The sequence below is a fragment of the Phalacrocorax carbo genome, chromosome 5, assembly GCF_963921805.1.
Source record: "Phalacrocorax carbo chromosome 5, bPhaCar2.1, whole genome shotgun sequence".
Lineage (NCBI taxonomy): Eukaryota > Metazoa > Chordata > Aves > Suliformes > Phalacrocoracidae > Phalacrocorax > Phalacrocorax carbo.
In genome coordinates this window covers 71,397,131-71,418,230 of record NC_087517.1, presented here as the reverse complement: position 1 = coordinate 71,418,230, position 21,100 = coordinate 71,397,131, and the positions used below count along the sequence as shown (strand labels likewise).

The 21,100-nt window shown below is 45.1% G+C and overlaps 1 protein-coding gene across 1 annotated transcript in view; it reads left to right on the top strand.

Moving 5' to 3' along the window:
* The window catches only part of RMDN3 (regulator of microtubule dynamics 3), a 39,650-nt gene extending 18,985 nt beyond the window's left edge, over window positions 1–20,665 (top strand). The window contains exons 7-12 of the mRNA XM_064453136.1: window positions 8,555–8,630; window positions 9,448–9,525; window positions 11,753–11,851; window positions 13,767–13,820; window positions 16,283–16,363; window positions 18,238–20,665. Coding sequence (XP_064309206.1) covers window positions 8,555–8,630; window positions 9,448–9,525; window positions 11,753–11,851; window positions 13,767–13,820; window positions 16,283–16,363; window positions 18,238–18,291 — 442 coding nt within the window. The 3' untranslated portion in view covers window positions 18,292–20,665. The remainder of the gene's footprint in view (window positions 1–8,554; window positions 8,631–9,447; window positions 9,526–11,752; window positions 11,852–13,766; window positions 13,821–16,282; window positions 16,364–18,237) is intronic.
* Window positions 20,666–21,100: the final 435 nt, after the last annotated feature.

The window sequence follows — 21,100 nt, the reverse complement described above, 5'->3', positions numbered from 1 at the left end:
GTGTCTTAAAAAAAAAAAAGCCATACACTAGTCCACTTCCTCAGCATTTTGTAGTTTTAAACCTAGCAAGGGGATTTAACATGCAGAAAGCCGTCCGATTAGTTGTTTCACCAGAGCTGATGGTCTGTGGCTAAACCAGTAAGTGCTTAAGTAGTCTCAGTATCACGTTCAAGTGATTGAAAACTTGTTTAGGTAAGTAGCTGTGGACTATTTAGTCTCGGAAATCTTTGTACCTACAGCTTAGGGTGGCCTGCGATGACTGATTTTTCACTTGAAAGCAGTGGAGTTATACTTGTGTGAAATGGGGATATGATGAATGCACCTCTAGAACCTGTGCAAATCTAGCCTTGCCTTCTCTAAAAGGTAGCGTAAAACTGCAGCATCGTCAGAGGGGTGTGACGAGGGATGAGCAACAGCACGCAACAGCTCTTGTAAACGGAGTTTGTTAATGGGTTTGAGACTTGTCAGGCTGGAAGAGAAGTAACTGAGAGGAATGTGACTTAGCTGTACATCGAGCGGGAAGGGGAAGTGGGACCACTTCCTTCCAAAGCAAGAACTAGACGGCATCGGGTAAAGTTGCTGAGCACCAGGCGCAAACCAAAAGAAGCGTTTTCTATCCTGCACGTGGTTAGGCTGCAGAATGCTTTGCCCCAGGCCGTGGTGGCCACTGAAAGCTTGTGTGGCTTCAGAAAGCAAGTGGACATGGAAAGGAAAATTCAGACAATACCTGACCGGATGGAGGCTGGGAGAGTGTTCAGGGGAAGTGGTGTTATGTGCTTACCCTCTTATGTGCTTATCTGTGCACCTGCCGTTTTCACTTCGGGAGAAAATAAATGGGGTTTGTGAGGCCGTTCTTGTCTTCATCCTGTTTGCCAGTGCCAACACCTTTACTTTTGCAGAAGTGTGACGTCCTAATGACCGCAGGTCAGTGTCTCGTTCAAAATCTGTCATCTTTTGCCACAGTTATCCTCAGTTAATCTCGCAGCTTTTAACCAAAGGGAAAAATTGTCAGTGTATAAGAGTCAAAAAATTGCTTCAGTGTTCTGTTATAGCTTTTTCTCCATTTTAAAATCACATTTCTTCATAGTTCATTTTAACTTTATGAACTGTTCCATGCAGGTGGAGTCTCTACAGTCGGTACTTTATGTCCCCTTATGTCTTTGTAGTTTATACCTCCTTATTTTCCTGGAATGGGAAATCTGCAGGCGTCAAACGTACATGCTCAGGAAGAAGCCCAGTGTATGGAGTAAGGTTCAGCCGTGTTGCTTCTGGGTGCAACATTTGCCAACGGGCAAGAAATCTGAAATTCCTTAACTTCCACGTTCGAGACTGAGTAGGATCCTTTACTTCAAGCAGGATTTGAGCTGTCATCTGCTACGGCCATCATCCTCTGCTATAGCTCTGGAGTCTTTCTCTGGCAGCAGGAGGCAGGCAGAACAAATAGATATGTCTCTTAAAAACCTCCTGTTTGCAAGAAGGGGGAGTTGTGGACCTGAGGGGTGTTTCTGGATCCAGTTTCTCACCCCGCACTCGGCTGATTCGTTTCCCTGTGTTTAGCAGGTCCCCAGGTGCTTAGAGGGGCACGTGAACTCCCGCTGGCTTGGCACTGATCCTGTTCTCCGTCTTGTTTTACCTGGCCAGTGTGACAGCTAGAGAAGGAAACAAGGAGTATTTTCTTAACTGGAGCCAACTGCAAAGGTCCCCCAAGAATTACTAGTCGTTTAAATGTTATGTGTAACCAGTCCCAGGAACTGAAAGCGCTATCTCAAGTGTTTTAGGATTTACAGTTGGTCATGCTGGGTAACAAAACATCTCTGTAGGCTGGCTTTCCTTGCTGATGCATGGCTTCAGGGTGAATTGGAACAGCTGAAAGCCTGTTTGTTAAGCGGCTCATTGGTTTCCAAGGCACATTTGTAAGACAATCCCCGCAAATGATATATATTTCCATACGAGACGGTGATTTTCAGTTTTCATGTAATTAGTCTTGACGCTGTCATTGTCTGGAGTGTGGTGGATTCTCCTACAGGCCGTGGGCTTCCCTCTGGGTTGAGTTTTGTGTTCTCCCATCCTAGCAGGATGCATCCTCAGAGACCTGTGCTGCTGTGGTTTGCTTAGTTGCTGGGTTTTGTTTTCTTCTTGAGGGAATACATGTGGCTCAAGCCCAAGCTGTGCAAATACTACTCTGTTTACTTTTCTTATATAAAGCTAGAAATCTGCCTCCACAGTATTCCCAAATCAATCTATCTGGGAAATGTCAGGGGTGAAGAGAGGAATAGTAATTAAAAAGCAAAAAAACAATTGCATTTCCAGATAATCGTGTGTGCTAGTTAAATCTGGGAGGTCCTCCTCCCTTGAGCTAGATAAAGGATGCATAGGTCTCCTTGAAGTAGCCGTTGATAGATGAGTCTGGCATGAAATGCAAGAGCTATAGCAATTTACGGCACCATTATTTACAGTGTTAGAGCAGTAAGTGAAAATTAATACATCCAATTGAAAACCTGGAGGGGGAATTTTTACTTGATGGGGATACAGCGCCGTAGTAAATATCCAGGAGAATGTGGAGCTAAGAGCAACTGGCTGTTGTGAAAGTTGGAAATTTGCTAAGATGGTTGGAGGGAGAGAATAGCGTATGTGGCTGTGGGTACGTCGTAGCAATATGCAGTGCTGCTATAAGCAAGGTAAAAATTCTTAAGAAAGAAAATAAGACTTAAACAAGTTCATAGTGGTTGTGGCTAAGAATGATTCCTCCCTCTCCAAGAACAGATTATGCAGCAAAAATCTGTGGGATTTTTGGATTATTTGATATACCTGAAATATAACTTTTTTTTTAACTAAAAAGATAGAACTAGAAAAACTCATAACAAATAGTGAGGAACAGGGCTAAGAAATAATCTCATTTAGGTGATAAAACCCAGATACCTGCTATGTTTGTCTTAGTACCAGAATGCAAATTCTATCACAGAATTGTTGTGCTGGGGGATGTTAAAAAAACATATTAAAAAAACATGAGTAAGTTAAACATATCAACAGGTAACAGAGAATCCCCGTGAATTTAAATTCCGTGTTGAAACAGAAAATGCATCACACTAGTTGGCTCAGAGAGAAAATGGCAGAGCTCAGAATATCTGTTAGGGCAGAGTCCGTAATAGTGGAAGGCGGCGATTTCTCTTCTTGCTCTCCCCCCAGATTGGGTGCCGTGTTGGAACATAACGTAGCAACTGTTCTTGTTGGGTTCGGTTTTTTTTATAAGCATCATAAATGATATGATAAGACAATAACAGTGTCCCGCAGCATTAAAAGCAGAGAAACAAGTCTTGATTTGGCATCGAACAATGAATAGGGTCTGGTTCAAGGTGTTAGAACAGCAAAGCCACTTTATAGTTGTTACCATAGTCCTGAGGTGGAACGTCCTTGTAGGAGCATGAAAAAGATTTCGGGGAATAATGATAACTTCAAAAGAAAATGAAAGGGCTGTGAGGGAGCTTGAGTGCAAGAAAAGCTAAAGGAGTAAAGTGCTTGCAGATATTCAAAGCTTGTTTAAAGGCAGCGTTTTAGAGCTTCAGGGCGAATAAGTGCCTCATTAATAAAAATAAAAGAAGCCTTTAATCATGGTACTTTTAATTTCCTTTAAACAGCAGAGGAGACAGAACTACAAGGAGACATCTTTAAATGTCTGTACAGCAGAGGAGTGTAGAACAGGGAGGAAACTCTAGCAAGTTAAATGAAAATCACTACTAAATGTTTCAGTGGTATCAAAAACAGACTACCAGAAATTGAGAAATGTTAGCTGTGATACAGAATTAATGGCATAAATTTGCATCACCGAGCAGTGAAAGGTGGCAAACATAATGCTGGTTTTTAGAGGGTAATGAGAGAACCCAGGAAACCAGCAACTTATCCGGCTTCCCTGCCTGCCCCGTCACTGAAAGCTATTTTAAATATGAGTTGGAGACTAATAGGATATGCCACCTGCATGAGAAAATGCACCGCCTGCAGCGAGATGCCTCGCAGCGTGGGGGGGCTGTGCTAGCCCGCTGCGGACGCGGAGCTTCAGGAGTCCTGGGCAAGCTCCCTCGTGCACGTCTGTGAATGAAGGTAAGCTCTCAGGAGTAAACAGCGTTGGCTTAATAACGGGCTAAAAAATGGGAAACGAGGGAGGTTGTGCTCAGTTTTCTGAGCTGGGGGAGGTTACCGAGCCTGTGCCAGGATGTGTACTGGTAAGCGTGTTCATAAATAGAGCCGTGAGAGCTGGTTTTAACAGTGAGTCAGTTTTAACTGACTTCAGAAGGTTGCAGAAGGATGTCGTTGCATCAAATGACTGTGCAAAAATGGCAAATGTAATAAGCACAGGTAAAAGGCGTTCCTAATGGTGCATGTACAGTGATGCTCTTTTAAAATGAGAGATTGTCTTAATTAAGCGGTTACTTGAAAGTGTTCGCTCCCAGGAGTCAAAAGGCTAAATCTGGGTTGAAAGAGGAGAACCAAGAAAGCATTGTAATTCACTGTACACATCTATACTATATCTACATGGCAGTTTCTTTTTGGAATAGATAAAGAGGTAGAGAAGTTACTGAGAAGATGCTTAGACTTATTAACGGTGTGAAAGAAGCCTTAAAGGAGCCATTAAATAGGCTGGGATTTTTCAGCTTGGAAGAAAGTGAACTGAACTTCAGGTTCCTCGTCAAAGCCTTGATAGAAGCAGGTTGTTATCTCAGCTTCCCCTAAACGGTGGGTCGGGGTGGCCTCTGGTCCGATCCAGCGTAGCTGCTCTCACGTGACAGAACATTTTCAGGCTTCATCAAATGGTGTGCCAGGGAGAATAATGGTTTAGTAAGTATTGCAGGTTTCTTTCTGGTAGAATAACTCATCATGCCGATAACGGACAGGTGAAACAAGCTGTGCGGATTTGATGTGCAGTGACCTCGGTCGGAGGGATGCCAGGCAAAACCAAGAGCTGCCTTCTCGAATATTTCTTTTGACACCTTTTTCCACATAACACCTGTAGCTCAGATGGCTTCTGATATGTCAAAGCTTTTTGCTGATCATGTGTCTCCTTCCCTTCCTCAAGAGACTAATGTGTATCTACTCAGTGCCCAGGAAGGCAAAAAACCTGGTAATACTCATAAAATATTGGCAAAACTTCTAAATTGGTTATCAAGATGTATATTTTGGAGCTCTGTTTCTCTGGATTAGGTACTTTATTAAAAAGCGTTTCATTCTTCTAGCTTTTATCCGACTCGGAAAGTTGAGCTCTGACAAGGACTTTTATCTCCTCGTCTGTGTGATAAAACCTCTCTTGATTTACTAGCAATGCTGCTGGAGTGGCACTGAACAGTTTTTACAGGCTAGCCTTGATATATTCAGTTCACAGCTAATGCTGATGGAATAGGAATATGGTCTAGCTCGTTAATTTGGGTGTTGCGATGAAAAGTTAGTTAAATACCTATGAAGCAAATGTAATGGCACTAAAAGAACTTTCACGTCTTCCTGCTGTTGTCCGTGGTCAGGTTTTTATATTTGACTTGTCTTTGGCAATACAAAACACCCTCTATTTCACTCTTCTTGGTCGGCTGCAAAATAGCTGCTTCTCCCCACTTCTTTCCCCTCTCCTTTTATTCCCTTTTGCCTCACCGTTTCCTTTTAATTTATTGATTATGTAGAAAGGAGCACCGACACACCCGGCTAGCGAGTCTTTGAAACAGTTAAAAGAGATAAGAGGTGTGTTTGGGTTGGCAAACCACCCTGGCCATGGAGCTGGAGGTCTGTATTTTGCGTTCAGAGGCTAAAAATCCTGCTCTGATGGGAGTCAGCCAGAGTGCAGCACCGAAAATGAAGTTTCTTCAAAGCTGCGTGTTCTGAGCTCGGGGATTTAAGCTGGACGAACAGGCGGTCTCTCATTGGGTAGTATCTGCTTCCACAGAGTTTATTTTCTAATAAATGAGGAAGTCCTTCCTGCGCTGAGATTCCTGTGGGAACTTGCTGTTTGACCAGTGTCAGCAGCTTAATGAGTAGTTCTGGTTAATAATTAGTCAAGCGATATCATAATATAAGGTTTCGGTAACTGCTGAGGCATTGATCTGAGCAGTGCTTCAGAGGTCACATACTGTTTACAGAAGATTATCCCCCACCCCCCCCATCATTTTTAATCTATCCCATTACTGCTAGGCAGCCTCCTGCAACTCGGTGGTGCCCCTCGTGACGTTCATCCCAAGGCATGTCACAAAACAAGCTAGAGTAAATAGCTCCCGCAAGCCAAGCTAAACAAGCAGAAGAGATAAAAGCAGAAAAACCATGTTGGCGCTGCCTCGTGAGGAAGGGAAGTCGGGATCTGAAGAGCTCCAGGGGCTCAAATCTCAGAACCAGTGTCTTGCACGTGAAAGGCGCCAGCAGGCGGGTGGCCCTGGCCCTCGAGGCACGAGCTGAGACGGAAGGTTCGTGCAAAGGGCTGAGTCGGGTAGAGTCGTCTTTTCCCGGGACTGCAGGGAAAATCCAGTCCAGGCATTTCTTACATCTTTTTTTTTTTTTTCATTTCGTGACACAAAGATGAGACTACTATTTACTGCTTAGTTTATGTAACATTTCACCAGGCTGTTAAAAAGTATCTGGTATTTGTGTTTCGTGACAGCTGTATATCGCACCACTTGACATTTGTACGGCTGTCGGAGGAGGGATCAGGCTGACCTAGCGTAGCGTCCCGTCGCATTTATTGCTGCTTTGAAGGGGCTCCTTAGGCTTGCCCTGGGGAAGGGCGGGGTGGTATGAAGGGAGGTTATGCAGCGGTTTAGCTTCCATTTTAAAAAGGGAGGGTGTTTCCCTGTTTTGTCGCAAAGCCTTAAACCTGACCTAATTGTATTTAATGCCTGCCCACGTATTCGGGAGCCTACGCGACATGGTGACAGGAGCTGTATTCTGGCGAGTTCCTGCGCCTTAGACTGGGCTAGAGACTACATGATTTATTGTATAGGAATATTTTATCTTGTCATCTTAGAAAATAAGCCATTTATTGGCTTGTATTTCTAAACCCTAGCCATGTTGTGGTTAGGGATATTTAGCACAGGCTGATGTTTGTTGTGAAACAAACAGGACGTGATTGTAAAAACACTCACTTCGTTGCCTGCGAGTGTCGGGTTGTGGCAGTGCAGCCGTGAACTTTTTCAACTGGGGGAAAAGGACTTCACCCAATTAAGCCATTGATCTGGTAGTCTTTTCCATTATCATGAAAAATAAGAATTTTAGAACGGAACCAGATGTTTTTCACCAGAAAATTAATGTGTTAAAGGGATGAGATTTAATGACAAAACTAAATATTCGGGAAGCGCAACTGCTTTGTGTTGTAACTTACCCATCGAAGATTCAGTTCAGGCAAGAGCAACGGGGTGTGAAATGTTTTGTGGGCTTTTTCGTGACACTGAAGAAAGTGTACTTGGAGATTCAGAAGTCTTCTCACAGATGCCTGCACGAACATCTGTTGTGGTTAACCATCACCAGGGATGCTTTGGGATGTCGTGTGGCGAGACGAGGCAGAGCATCTAGCAGCACGGGGGCGCGGATGCAGTAAAAGAAATCTCAAGGAAGGTGTGCTTGATCTTTCTTTTCAGCTCTATTTTTTGAAAGAACAAGACCTGTGTTATTCACTTGTCCATCTGTTCCACCTAACGTTTTTTGAGCCACGCTTGGAGGCGAGGGCGGAAGCCCCTTCCATTCCCACAGCTCTCACTGAAGCGGGATGGCAGAGGTCAAAGACTGAATCAGCGGGGCTGTGTTCTCTTTAGCAGCAGTGCCCTTGCACACCTCTAGGATTTATTGTTTCTTGGGAAGCAACGCAGGGAGGGAGCGGGTTTGCAGCGCTGTGGTGCGGAGAGGTGAGATGGGAGGGTGCAAATCCATGGGTAACTAACCTTCCTTAACTTGCCTTAATTTTGCCAGGTACTGTGCTTCTCAGGGACAAAATTTATCATCTCTTACTAGATAAAACTAAATGGTTTTGCACTTGCAACACTGAAAACGTGTTATTCTGTTTCCCAAGTTTGGTGGCCGTGTGGGGCTGCAGGATATAGGTAGGTTTTCACAATATTTCCCCTGGAAGTAGACAACCGCTGTGCTATAGCTTGGGTGTTGCGTGTGGAAGATGGCTGCGCACCTTAGTTAATTAGAGCTTTTCGTAGTTCTGGCTCTCGCTGCAGTAGCCTTTACTCCTCATTGCTCTGTGTTTTGACACAGTTTCATTGCTGAGTGGAGAAATGTGGGGTGTAAAAGTGTGCTGCTCCTGTTTGAGATGGAAGGAAGGCTTTCCAGCCATCAGGGCAATGAATTTCTTGTGTTGCATCAAACCTCTCCTGTTGACTTGCCGGCACCCTTCAAGCTAATACCTTCTTGTGCACTAAATTTTTGCTGCATATGTCTCTTCCCTGTAAAAGATGCGCAGTATTGCTTGTTTTCCCCAGTAGGTTGTGAAGTTTTAATGCACTTACATATCTTGCTTCTGAAGATATCAAGAGAACGTACACGCATATTTAAAACTGACTGATTTAATGCAGATGCCTCCTCTGTGTAGGTACGCTATTCTCTGTGGGCAGCTATCGGAGCATGAGAGCATTCAGAAGCGTATTCAAACTGGATATATTTTTAAGGTGAGTAGAAAGGACGTGCTGGGTTCTGCGTAAGTATTGAGCAATATTTACATCTGTAGAGTAAATGAGGAAAACTGGCTCCAGCTGTTACTTGGGAAGCGATAGGTCTCAAAGAGAAGCTATGAGCGGGCGGTTTGGGCTGAGGAAGGAGATTCCAGCGACGTGTGGTGAGGGTGACTTGTCTGGCTTTGCACTTCTGCACACTATAATCTCAGAAAAAAGAAGAAAAATCTTGCAAATAAATGTTATGTATATGATGAGACTGAGAACTTGAAACGTGAAACTGCCGTGTTGTAATAAGGTATAGCACCAGCTCTTCTTCACTAACTGCCTGCGAGTGGGCTTGTGCCTGCCCGTAAATGCAAAGCAGATATTTTTCAGAGAGAATTTACTCGGCCTCAGATTCCTTTATTTGCCCTTCATCCAGAGCGAGGATGTTACAGGGTAAGAGGATGCACCTGGAACAGTTACTACAGAACAGGCCGTGTATAATTATTACCTCGTCAGCTACTGACAGGACCAGTAAGTTGGTTCTGTCAAAGCTCTGAAAAGGTGGTAGAATAAAATGAAGGGCAGCTTCATTTTTTTGTGTGTAGTAATTCTTGTCTCTGAGGCTGATAAAATGCTGATTTTCCGTGTTCACTGAAACCATTTTAGGAAAATCTGGAATCTCTTTGTAGCTGTCATTTTATTGATCACTGACACTTAAATTGTGGACTTTTTCCTTTCCTCTTTCCATGTTTGTTCATCTGCTCTTGTGGATGTTGTATGTGCTTATAACAAAAATGTAATGTGTGTTGGTGATTGTTTTCCATAGGAACACATTGATAAAGCGATTGAATTGAAACCAGAGGATCCAAAGGCTTACTACCTTCTGGGCAGGTGGTGTTACCAGGTAAAACAGTTTATGACTACTTACTGCTGTTTTCTTCCTCCTTGGAATTTAATTCCCTGTTTGAATGAAAGATAGGTGGATCCAAACCACCAGCCATAAGGACTGAGGGCACCCTTTAGTTGCTGAGCGCGGCTCTCGTATCAGAAAGTGCAGGTGTGGAAATGTCCTAGTTGCGTGAAGTAGCTTAAAAGTTGCACTTGCACGGGGTCTAGAAACTCTTCATTTCAGTCCTGAAACAGTGCCAAGACAAACGCGCCGCTGTAGCACGCTGTAAAGGCATCGCATTCAGAAACCTCGTATGGTGTAAAAGCTCGTGTTCTTGCACGTGTAGCACCTTAATGCTTTTCTAAAAGCACTATTGAAGTGTTGCCTGCCAGGACATGGTGCCATTCAGAATCTCTTGGCTTTCTAAGATGGTTTCCATAACTAATTAAGAAGTCTTAGGCAGTCCATCTCCCTCCTGCCTGCCTCCTGTTAAGGCTGAAATGTATGCCTTCATACTGGTGTTACCGCTCGAAGTGCTAGATTTTAAGTGGTACAGGTTGTTAGTAAGAGTTTGTGTAAGCTCGTAGCAAGGGGGAACTGCAGGAACCCTGAGCTGGGGCTCGGGACAGACCTGGCTGAGCCCGCCTCCAGCATGTCGCTCTGTTCTACCGATCGAAGGCTGCAAGAAGGTAGAGGAAGGTTACCGAAAGCTTTTAAAAGCACGAAGAGTGTGGTTCTGTATTGGCAATGTCATTGGCTCTTGCTGTTGTAATGCTTTTGTCCCCGAATCAACAAAAGGCTTTGAAAGCACTTGGTGTGCCTCTGTGCAATAGAGTAAGAGCTGCTGGGGATGTTGCTGTTTCATTTATTTATTGCCAGTATTCTGCCTTTTGCTTGGCCCCTGGTTTTTGTCTCTTTCCCAGAGGGAAGCTGCTTGCTAGTAGTGTTACTTCTGAACTGCTCTGAATTGGAGCTCAGGCAGGTTCGGGGCTCCGGACTTAGTTTTTCAGTCACCGTGGGCGGCATGGGAGGTGGAGCGGCAAGGAGTGGATGAGGAGAAGCACTAGCTGCAAAGTAGCTTACTGTTCCCCATGCTTTGCTCGGTAAAAACAAACTACTTCCAATCCTTTAAGAACATACGGATGTGATCAAGGACATTTCGGGGCTGGCAAGAGCTGCTGCACACAGTATATTTGTATAATGTTTTGCATGTGTTTCCTCTGCTCTTGCTACACGAAGTATTGGAGGTATTAGAAGCAGCATGCCGGCTGCTTTATAGTTCTTGACGGGGAAAAGCTGCGAGTCCAATGCCATAAATCAGATTTAGTGCCTATAAAAAGAAATAAGAGTTTGCAGTAACCATCTACTTCTCAGTTTATACAACTTGAAAGCGCTTTGCTGCTGTCAAACACGAAGTCACATTGCAGAGGCTGTAGCCGAGATAACTGACGCTGGTGATTAGAGGAGCACTGAGCTTGACTAGTGGAAGCCCCTGGCACTTTATTCTGTTATGGACTTTCTACTCAGCCTTACTGCTCATAGAGCTGCTGAAGCCATGAAACAAAACCAGACGTATGTAGAAATATGTTAGTGCTTCTGCTATTCTGCGTTATAAAAATCATACAGTATTAAAGATATTATCAGAAGTTACATCCTATGTGTCCTTTCCCCCACTGTAAGTTCAGGGTGTTTCTTACTAGAGAGAGGAGCTGGGAGCAGGAGAATGAGATCTCATGAAACAATTACAACAGCTACCTATTTCTCCAGATGCGAATATCTGTTGGTGGGAAGGCTTTAGCCTGCCTCTCTCAGGGGAGGTGTCTATGGTGAGAACGCGTACAGGATTTAAGCCGGGAGGTGGGAGGGCTCCGTGTGTGCATCTGCTCGGCTGCATCGGTGGGAGCTGCCAGGAGCTGGTGTGGCTGCAATAGGGCGGTTTGGGACTGGGGACCACCCGCGCTGTTGCGTGACTGTAATACGCCGTTGCAGAGATGAATCTTGCTTTCAGCGTTATGCGTGTGGCAGCTGGTGCGCGGAACTGCAAAAGCTGCCTCAGGACAAGGAGAAGCAAACCAGGGTCAGTTCTGTAGCTGGACTTGGATACTTGTCCAGAATCTGCCGACACTACCAAGAGCTTTGGCTTCCTCCCAGGTGCACGAGCCAGCCACGGGAAACTGGATAATTCCTTTTCTGAATGCTTTTGTCTCTAGTGGGTCTGAGTTTCATCTTACTGTCTCTGCAGGTTTCCCACCTGGGATGGCTGGAAAAAAAGACTGCTTCTGCTTTGTTTGAAGCCCCTCCTACAGCCACTGTACAGGACGCACTGCAAAACTTCTTACGGGTAATGAAATCTGATAAGCAAGGGAACCGCTAACCTGACAAACGCAGTCACAAGTGCAGAAGTGGAGTACTTGTGTTCTGCCTAAACTCATCACTCCCCAAGTGCTCCATGATACATCGCCATTGACTAGAGCCCGCGGAAGAAAAGGTGGTGAAAGAAAAGATTTTGGAGCCTCTGTTATAGAACAGCCAGAGAGAAGAACGTGATTTTGAAGGTGTCAAAACTAGACCCGAAGCGTTCAGAAATGTATTTAAGGGGTTTGGTTTTCCCTTTAAAAGCTGTGTGGTGGAGTGATTCACTGTGTGATACGAAATGGATTTGGCCTGTACTCTTTAGGGTCTGTAAGATCTGTTTGAGCTCATCCCTGGGAAAGCTTGCGTAGATACGTGCTGTCATTTTAATTTCTCTCAGAATGTCTTATTAAAAGGCTGTCTGATTTGGTCAAATGTCTCCATTTCAAACTTTTGAAGGCAACTACTTTAAGATTTCAGGGACACATTGCGTATGTATTTCTAGAAAGAAATTCTTAGGAGTACTTCCTACGTTGTCAGAATCCTGCCCTCCGAATGGCTGCGTTTTGTCCTCCTGTTGATGAAAATGAACTCAAGACAGGGCCCGAGTCGCGTTTTTGAGCCTATAGCTCAAATGAGTTGAACGGACTGTCTTTGGCTGTGCCTGTGAGAACTACTCTTAAGCACCTCTGATGAAGTGTTATGGAAACAAATTGCCCTAGCACTTTATAACTCATAGATTAGGCCAGCAGTTCTGCAAAGCGTCAGGGAACATGATACTTATTTCAATTTTCTTAAAACTTTGCCAAAATGTCGTTGTTTGAGGGGGAAGTTTGTGATAGGAATCTGCCCCAGGCAATAGTCTTTTCAGCCAAAGTCATTAAATCGTTTCAGAGATAAGTTTGAGGCAAAGTGTTTTGTTTTGGATTTTTTTCTTGTTCATTAGAGAGAAAAACAGCCTGCCGCTTTTGTTGGTAAGTCAGAGCGGCGCTGTGGTTTGAAACAGGGACTTGTGTTTTTCTGAGGTTTAGCTTTGGTCAAATACAGGGAGAATTTTTGAAAGGACACAAAAGCATCCCTCCGGCAGGTAATTATCCCCTGAACAAGCACACTTCCCATGTGTGCAGCAGAGTCCCTTTCGGCTTTCAGCCGCGGTCGCCACCCCTCGGGGGGATGGAAATCTTCCGGCAAACTGCAGCTCTGGGTCAGTCACAAGCGGAACTAGGTCTAAGGAGGGATGTTGTCTGTGCTGTGCTCAGGCACCTCGGTAGAGCACGCTGGGGGGTTCGAATGCAGGTGGGGTATGGGTCAAGCCCAGGGTTTGGGGTCGGAACGTACTGGATCAAAGGTGCTTGGAGGGTGGTGACTGTAACTGAGATGAATGGAAGAAGGCAGGGGAACGTGGGTGATGAGGAAACTGGGAATTAGTAGCTGGGAAGGAGAAGATAAAACCTGGGGGAAGATTGCTGAGGTTTGGCACCAGCGTATTCGGGAGGAGCGCAAGTGGATGAGCCTGCCCAGGCAGGGAGGTTAAAAACAGTGCACACACAAGCGCAGGAGGGGGTCGTCAAGCTGGTTCTGAGTCTCCCTTAGCTTCCGAGCGCTCGACTTCACCACCTCGCCGTTCCTTCATGACGCTCACGTTAGGTGAGAGCATGAAAGGTGTTGTTTGAGTCACAGGCACTTTATGAGAACCTGAGGACTTCACTAACCCAGCCAGGCAAGCCTATGAAAACTTCTTACACTGACCTATGTATTTACTAAAGTAGAGTTTAGTCATCTGTATTTTTTTTTTATTTAATTTTTTAAGAGATGCAGTGAGCCTGATATAGGTGTTGACTGTGTCCTTTGCATATCCTAATGCCTGCTTTTCCCTGTCGCACCCTCCCCTCTGTTCTTTGTAGGTTGAGGAACTGAGCCCAGGATTTTCCAAAGCAGGAAGAGTATACATTGCCAAGGTAACCAGTCACTTGTTGCTTGCTCTAGTTCAGTCGTATGGTTCTAGGATAAGAAATATTTGTATTAAAAAACTATCTTTTGCTGTAAAGTGCATGTGTAAATTACTCTGTGCAGAAGCAGCATTTTATAAGGTAACATTTCTAAAAGGCCAAATCATCTAGTGCAGAGGCGTTAAGATTCAGGGAGGGTTTTGCCTTTGAGTCATCCGGTGGAGCATCCTTCTTGTTTTTCAATGGATCAAATTCTATATAAAGCGGCACTGAGAACTTGTAAGGCCCAGGCTGGAGGTTTAATCCCACCACCGCCATGGATTTCTGTGGCATATACTGGAAGAGTATCATGGGGAAAAGTAAATATAAAGTGTGCCTCTATTTTACCAATACACCTGGGAGCCTTGAGCGGTGGTTGAACACACCACGAGTGCCTGGAGCTGGTGCTCTGAAGATCATCCTGTTTGCATTGAGGGAATAATTTGTTTTGAACTCTTAAACGTTAAAATTGCTGCTTAATTCTTACAACCTCCAGATGGAGTCTAAAAAAATATTTAAAGCCCAAATAGCTTTAGAAATATTGGCCAGAGCGGGTGTAGCAAAGAGTTGCTGTAGCCACTCTCTGTGAAATTCCTGAATTTGTGATGTCCTGAAGAATGTGAATTTTATCAGGGCCAGGATCAGCATGCAAGTCGTAGGGTCCGCTTAGTCTGGAGTACGTTATTACTGGAACCTAGGTGCAGAGTTTGTTTCACAATAATCATCTCATTAAAGGAAAAGGAAGGTGATAGCAGAGGAGAAAAACCCAGCAGGAGGTGTAGTAACCTTCACATCAGCTGGGTTTTCTTTGACGTATTGCAGCTCACTGTGCCTATTTAGTCACGAGTCTGTCCAGTAAAACCAGCTGCGCATTCATGAATCGGCCAGCCCTTCATTTCTGCCTGCTTCGGTACCGTGATGAATGTGCTCTTAATTGCGTCTCTCTCGGCTTGTAAATATAGCCAGCATTTGTGGAAATTTAGAATCACCTCTAAATGTCTTGTATAAAGATTGGAAGACGTTGAACTTAACTTCCAGTGAAGTTGCAGCAGGAAATCCTTGCAAGTCTTACCCTGAATAGATTTTTTTCAGAGCTGATGTGAAAATTTGGGTGTCTCTGGGTGTAATCTTACCTTGGCTGATACGTTTTTATTAGGCTAATAGTTCACCATGGGTCTGGCAGATGAGACCAAGCTTCAGAAATAGGCTGCAAACACAAACTCACATAGAGGTTAATAGGACTACTTGTACCTGTTTGATTTTGGCTTGGGGTTTTCCCCCACCCCCCCAATTCCAGTCTCTGTCACTCTGAATCACATCCTTAATCCCAAAATTTAAAAAGTGCAGTTGGTACCTAATTATTTTGAAGGAGGTGGTGCTCTGATGGGTCAAACCTCAGCGAGGGTTGTGTTTTGTAGTCATCTTCAGACATTTCTGACTGATGTGCAGGGACACAGGGTTTTCAGAGGCATCGAGGATGTCCGTGACTCCATCTATTGTGAATTTACCAGATGCAGACGTCTGACAGTGCTCGCAGCAGAACACGTAGTTCTCTTCCAGAACTATCCCACGGTGCAGGAAAATCAACAAAATACACACATGTACATACTGTGCAGTGGCATTTCGGGGTTTGAAGTAATAGCCCTGCAGGAGTTCAACCGTTGTCCTTATCCTAACTGAATGTTGGCTTTTTATGGCAATTACAACAATGATTAACTGCTGAATGCACTGCTGATGTTTTGGGGTTTTTTTTAGCAACAGTTCCTTTTACCATGCTTGTTTCATAGTCCCCAAATGCCTCCGTGACTCTCTGGGCACCAAAAACCTTGCTATTACAGGGAGGGATGGCTCTTTCTCTGCTGTTGGAGAAGAGTTCATGATGAAGGATATTTCACACCTATTCTGAGACCTGAGAGACCTGTAAATATTAGATGTTACAGTGCTTGCTGCTCAACCTCATTTTTAACAGCCATGGGAATGTTAGCTTCGTAAGATGGTGGGTCCTTGGCGTAGAGGCTTGGTGGGCCCTCGGTACGGAGGTTTTGTGGTGAAAGCAGTGTGAGGAGTAGTGGCTAAGTGGAAATAAAAACAGGGCTTCAAAAAAGGTGAAAATCACAGGGACACCTTAAAATCTCCAACTGAAAAACCAATCTCCTTCCCCAAAACAAACAAAAACCCCAACGCACCAAAACCACGAAAAAAACAAACAGAAGAGGAAATCCAGTATTCCATAGTCCGATGGTGGTTATAATGGTGTGTGAATGAAGGATACTGCAGGAAATGTCAGGAGCCTGGAACTACACAGTGCAAATGGTTAAGAGGTGGAAACAGCTTGCTCTCTCAGTTGTCAGGGTTCATGGTTGCTCAGTTACATTTGCTGCTTTTTCTTTCCCCTTTAACTCCTCTTATGTATTTTTTTTTTTTCTTCACAGTGTTACAGGGACCTGGGGAAAAGCTCTGCAGCCCTTCACTGGATGAATCTTGCTTCAGAGCTGCCAGCTAATACAAAAGAGGTAGCGGTCTCAGTAAGAACACGCTGATGATGAGCAGAGATAAAATGGTTACAGAGATAAAACTGTTTTCTAGAAGATGTTCCAGCTTGTAAGCCTTGGCTTTAAAGGGTTTTGTTCCTTAGCGTGGACTCTCTTCTCCTGGGACCTGCTACCCGAGTGCCTGAAGCAATTCAGCAAAATAATGACAAATATTAAGAAGCTGAGAGTGCCTGATGGGGGCTAAGTCCAGCACAGCACCATGCAAATACCGTGCTACTTCCAGGGTCAGGTATTAGGCACATTTGAATGCCCTGCGCGTATTCAGCACTGCAGCTCACGAACTGGGGTGTCCGCAGAGCTGCGGAGCGACTGCACTACGCTTCCCAGAACCCCGGTTTTGGGGAAGGCTTATTCGTTTGGGTGCTGTTGTGCCTGGCCAGCCCAATTCAGATGGGGCCACTTGAGCCGAGTGGCTGTCCTAGGGCTGGAGCGCCCTAATGACCTGCGTAGCTTTGGAGGGGAGCAGCCAACATGTAACTCTCGGTGCGGAGTTAGCTCCCTCCTGAGCTCCCCCAGGCTGGAGCTGATTGCCCTGCGCCCTTCAGATGTTTGTGTCTGCAGCCCAGCATTTTTTTTTTTTGAAATAGCTAGGATATTTCAGCTTCTTTGTTACTTTTACAGGGTTTTGGAGAGCAGACTGTACTGCGTTCTAGAAACCGCCGTCTGGCAGCGCTCCCCAGCTGGCAGCTCTTTTGCACTTCCCTTTTCCTTCGCACTTTTTCTGTTAAGCAGAAACCGTACAGCAGGTGCCCTCGAGTTACTGCCAGTTAGAAACTGAATAAGAACGCATCAGCTTTTCATACCGATCCCTTGTGCTTTGCGTTTTTCACGACAGTGCAAAGCAACGTAAGCAAGGTCCTCCAGCTCTTACAGCGCCAGCCTTAGTCCGATGGGGTAAACTTACAAGGCAGAGTTATGGAAGTACACGGCATTTTTATGCCACTCTGTTTTTAAGGCCATAAGTAGTTTTTAGGTGGCTGTAGCAAAAATAGTGTGCTGAGGTTCAAACCAGAAGTACGGGAGAGGTCTTGGCAGACCATCTGGCAGGGAGCTGGCTTGCCTGTGCTACCACCTGCAGGGCACTGCCCAGTATTGCATAAACCCCTTGGCCGCTGGCTGCCCCCAGATCTGGGGAAACCAGGGCGTGGAGCAGGATTTATTCCCTTCTTGCAGAAGGAAGCGTCCTAACTCTGCCTGGTGAGGCGCGTCCTCGCCGAACGCTGGCTGGAAGTCTCTCTAGACGGAGTTAGAATGGTCTCTGTCTGATAAATAAAGAGGATTTTTTTTCCAGAAGAACAAGAAATACGTGTCAGAGGCATAAGAGTTTAATCAGAAAAGCACAGAGGTTTTCAGGAAAGACCGGGAGAGCCACAGGCAGAAAAGTCATGAACAGTTAATTCTCTCTCCTGTTCTGAAATGAAAAGTGGGAGTTGAGTAAGGAAGCCAGTGCTTAAGTAGCTTGTTAAGTCTTTGCAAATGTTAGTTCTCATCATCAATCAAATAACTTCCATCATGTTGAGAAGGAAAACCAAAGGCATTTATCCAAACTTTGAAATCAGTGAGGGAGCCGAGGTTTGAATTCTGCTGTTTTGGTTGTCAGGTCTCGTCTCTCAAAAGGAAATTTAAGAGAAACTCTCTTTGACACTTGGAAAACTTAAATAGCCTTCAAAGACAGTGGCGTCAGCGGGGAGTACGGGGGAGGGGAGAGAAAAAGGCATTAGGAGGAAAAATGTAAGGCTTAAAACCTGGTATGGGGTTGGAAAAGAAAAGGGAAATTCTCTTTCTTAATTGTTTCAATTAGGCTGTATATTTATCTGTTCTTATTGCGTTTCCAGGATGCAGAAAGCGAGAGAGAACTCGAAGAGATGCAAGCTGTCTGGGAAGAATAAATACATAAAGCCACATTCCACGTGATGCTGCACAGACAGTAAAATTCCAGTTAAAGGGGTTTCGGGATCCTGACAACTTCGATTGCACCGCGTGGATAAGGCACAAGTTTACAGGAAAAAGCACGCAGCCGTCTCCTCGGCGCATCCAGGAAAAGATCTTGGTGGGATTTAATCAGATACACCATTCTGTGTTATTTTCTGTCTTAGAGCACTGCATATGTTTGGTTTTTAAAACTCCTTAAAAATGCCAAATTCCCAAAAACGAGTGTGTGGGCAGGACTTGTGATATAAAAATATTTGTGGTTATATATGTGAGAGATATACTTTGTGATATAAAAATATATAATTATTTGTATATACACGTACATATTTTATATCACAAACTCTACCTGACAGCCGGAGCTTGGGGCCTGCTTGCCGGTGAGCTCTCCCAGCTGATTCCTGAGGAAGGCTTCAGCCAAAACTTTTTTTTTTTCAGATTAACCGTTTTCTCTTTTTCTTAATAATATGCATTGATTGAATTGGTTGAAGTACCTGATTACATGCCTTTCCTAGGCGTTTAGGTGAGGTGGTATTCCGAGGCGCTGCTGGGCGGTCAGCGCGCCGCTGGTTGGTACCGGCGGGGTGTTCTCGCGGCCCTCGGCCCGTGCATTCACACGGGCGCTGAAACTGTGACTTAATAACAAATAAAAAAGACAACAACAGGGACTTAATAAGCGAGTTGTCGGCCCGCCCTTCCTTGCTGTGAAAAAATTGATGGTGGTGCCCGAAGCACACTCTGGCCGGGTCTTTCCGACTATGCTTGAACTACCTTACTGGTTTTCCCTGGGGGGAGCCAGCACTGCAGGGAGTTATTCCAGGGGACCGCCGAGATTTCCCTCCCAAGGCAAACCCTTAGAGGGGCGTTGCTTTTGTGAGAGAAGTGAGGAGTAACGTTTTAAACTTTAGGACTTCCTTCGCTCACGTGAGGTTAAAAACGCCTTGCGTCCCTCTAAACCGCACTGCTGTGGTTTAGGTGCGATGGTTTAGTTTGGAAAGGAGTTATTTCTCAATGAAACGCTGGTTACAGGAGCAGGAGTGCTCTGGGGCAAAGGCGAAGCTTCCCGGTAACTCCGTGGCTCCTTGGGCGGCAGCGGGGCGGCGAAGCCGGCGGCTGACGCTCCCGCTGGGTACCAAACAGACCTAGTAACCTGTGCTGCTCGCCGACACAGACGGTGAAGCCAAAACGCCCTTCATTCAGCAAGGCTTTCCCGGCAGCCCTTCAGATTTCAGCTGGCAGCTAACCGGGTGCTTATTTTTTAACGTTCATTACGTCTTGCCGTGTTGTGCAGTGTCTGTAAAGTGCAAGAGTAAAATGTTTCCGAAGCACCTTTTTAGTCCCTTGCACATGTGTATGAAACTGATGGGGGTTTTTACTTTGTGAAAAATGACACCGGAGGGGAAGTGTGTAGAAAACTCGAGCTTAAAACCTTCCTATTTTATAGATTCAGTGCTTTTAACTTTGTTTTTTTCAATTTCTTCCCCAAATTAAACTCTCTAAAATGTTGGTGCTGAACTCATCTCATGAGATTCAGGCGAGTGTGCAATTGGCTTTATTGGCTTGAAACAATAAAAATCGATACTTTTAAATGGAGAACTGAATCCTGGCAGGCGAAAGGGGAGCCCTGTGGTTTTGTTGTGCGGAGCTGCCCTCGCGGCGCAGGGGCGCTGGATCTGTAACCGCGGGACAGTTTTATACTTGATGTGAGCTGCTCCTTCAGCTCTTCAGGGGAATGATGAAGCTGCCTTTTTTACATACTATGAATCTGTCTGGTTTTGAATATTTCCCAGTGGATGACCATTTTCCCCTACACACGCAGTCTTTAAATATTGCACGAGTTTTTCATCTCTTTTCTGCTTGGCTGCTTAAGCCCAGCTGGGAAATCCTCAACAGCGGTACCCAAAAGACGACGATCAGCAACGTGGCTCTTTCACAGAGGATTTGCAGAGTTGTTTTTTTCTGGAGAGAAATGGTAACAGCTCTCAAAACAGTCCCATAGTTACATGTACTTGCGTCGCCTTCCCCTGCCAGCAAGTCCCAGAGTGGTGTTCGTCAGTGATGGTTGCTGTTCTGTGTGCTGGTGTCGCTTAAACGTCTGTGATGGGAGGAGTGTGAGAAGGGAATAGTTACGCTAGCAGGAGACTCAGCTGCGGCTCCCTGAAGCCTTCACCTGTTAACTTGCCAAAGCCTAAACTGTCGGAGCCTTTGCATCATGTATTTTTGGGCTGTGACTTTCACTCTCTGTTCCCACAGATGTAAATTCTCCTTTGATTTTTATTTTTTTTAAAATTGGGGGTGTCTTTCAAAACAACAAAGGGTTGTAGCCTTGAGGGGGGGGAACAAAAAGCCAGTTTGCTGTTGCTTTCATCTGCTGCTTGGGATTCTGCGCTGGGTTAGGTTTGAGTGTTTCATCCCATTTATGTTGGAGAAGTCTTTAAGAGAGGGATGCACGAGGAAAGCAGCACCCCGCCGGACAAGCGGCCTCTGTTAAAAAGCCCTCACAAAAGGGTGCTGTAAAAACACAGCTTTGGGTTACAGACTAAACAGCCTGCGCAGAAACCGATGCCAAAAATACTGTTTTTCTTACTGATAGAAGCTGAAGTTGTTTTCTTCTGGGGGGTGGGGGGGAAGCGTTCGGCGCAGTCGTGTGGGGCTGCGACCAGACCTTTTCTGTCTTTGAGTAAAAACAACCTGCTTCCCTGGAGGAAAAGGTGGTAATTAAATTACAGTAATTCGTCTCATTTGGTGTTTGTTTTCAGACGATTTCAC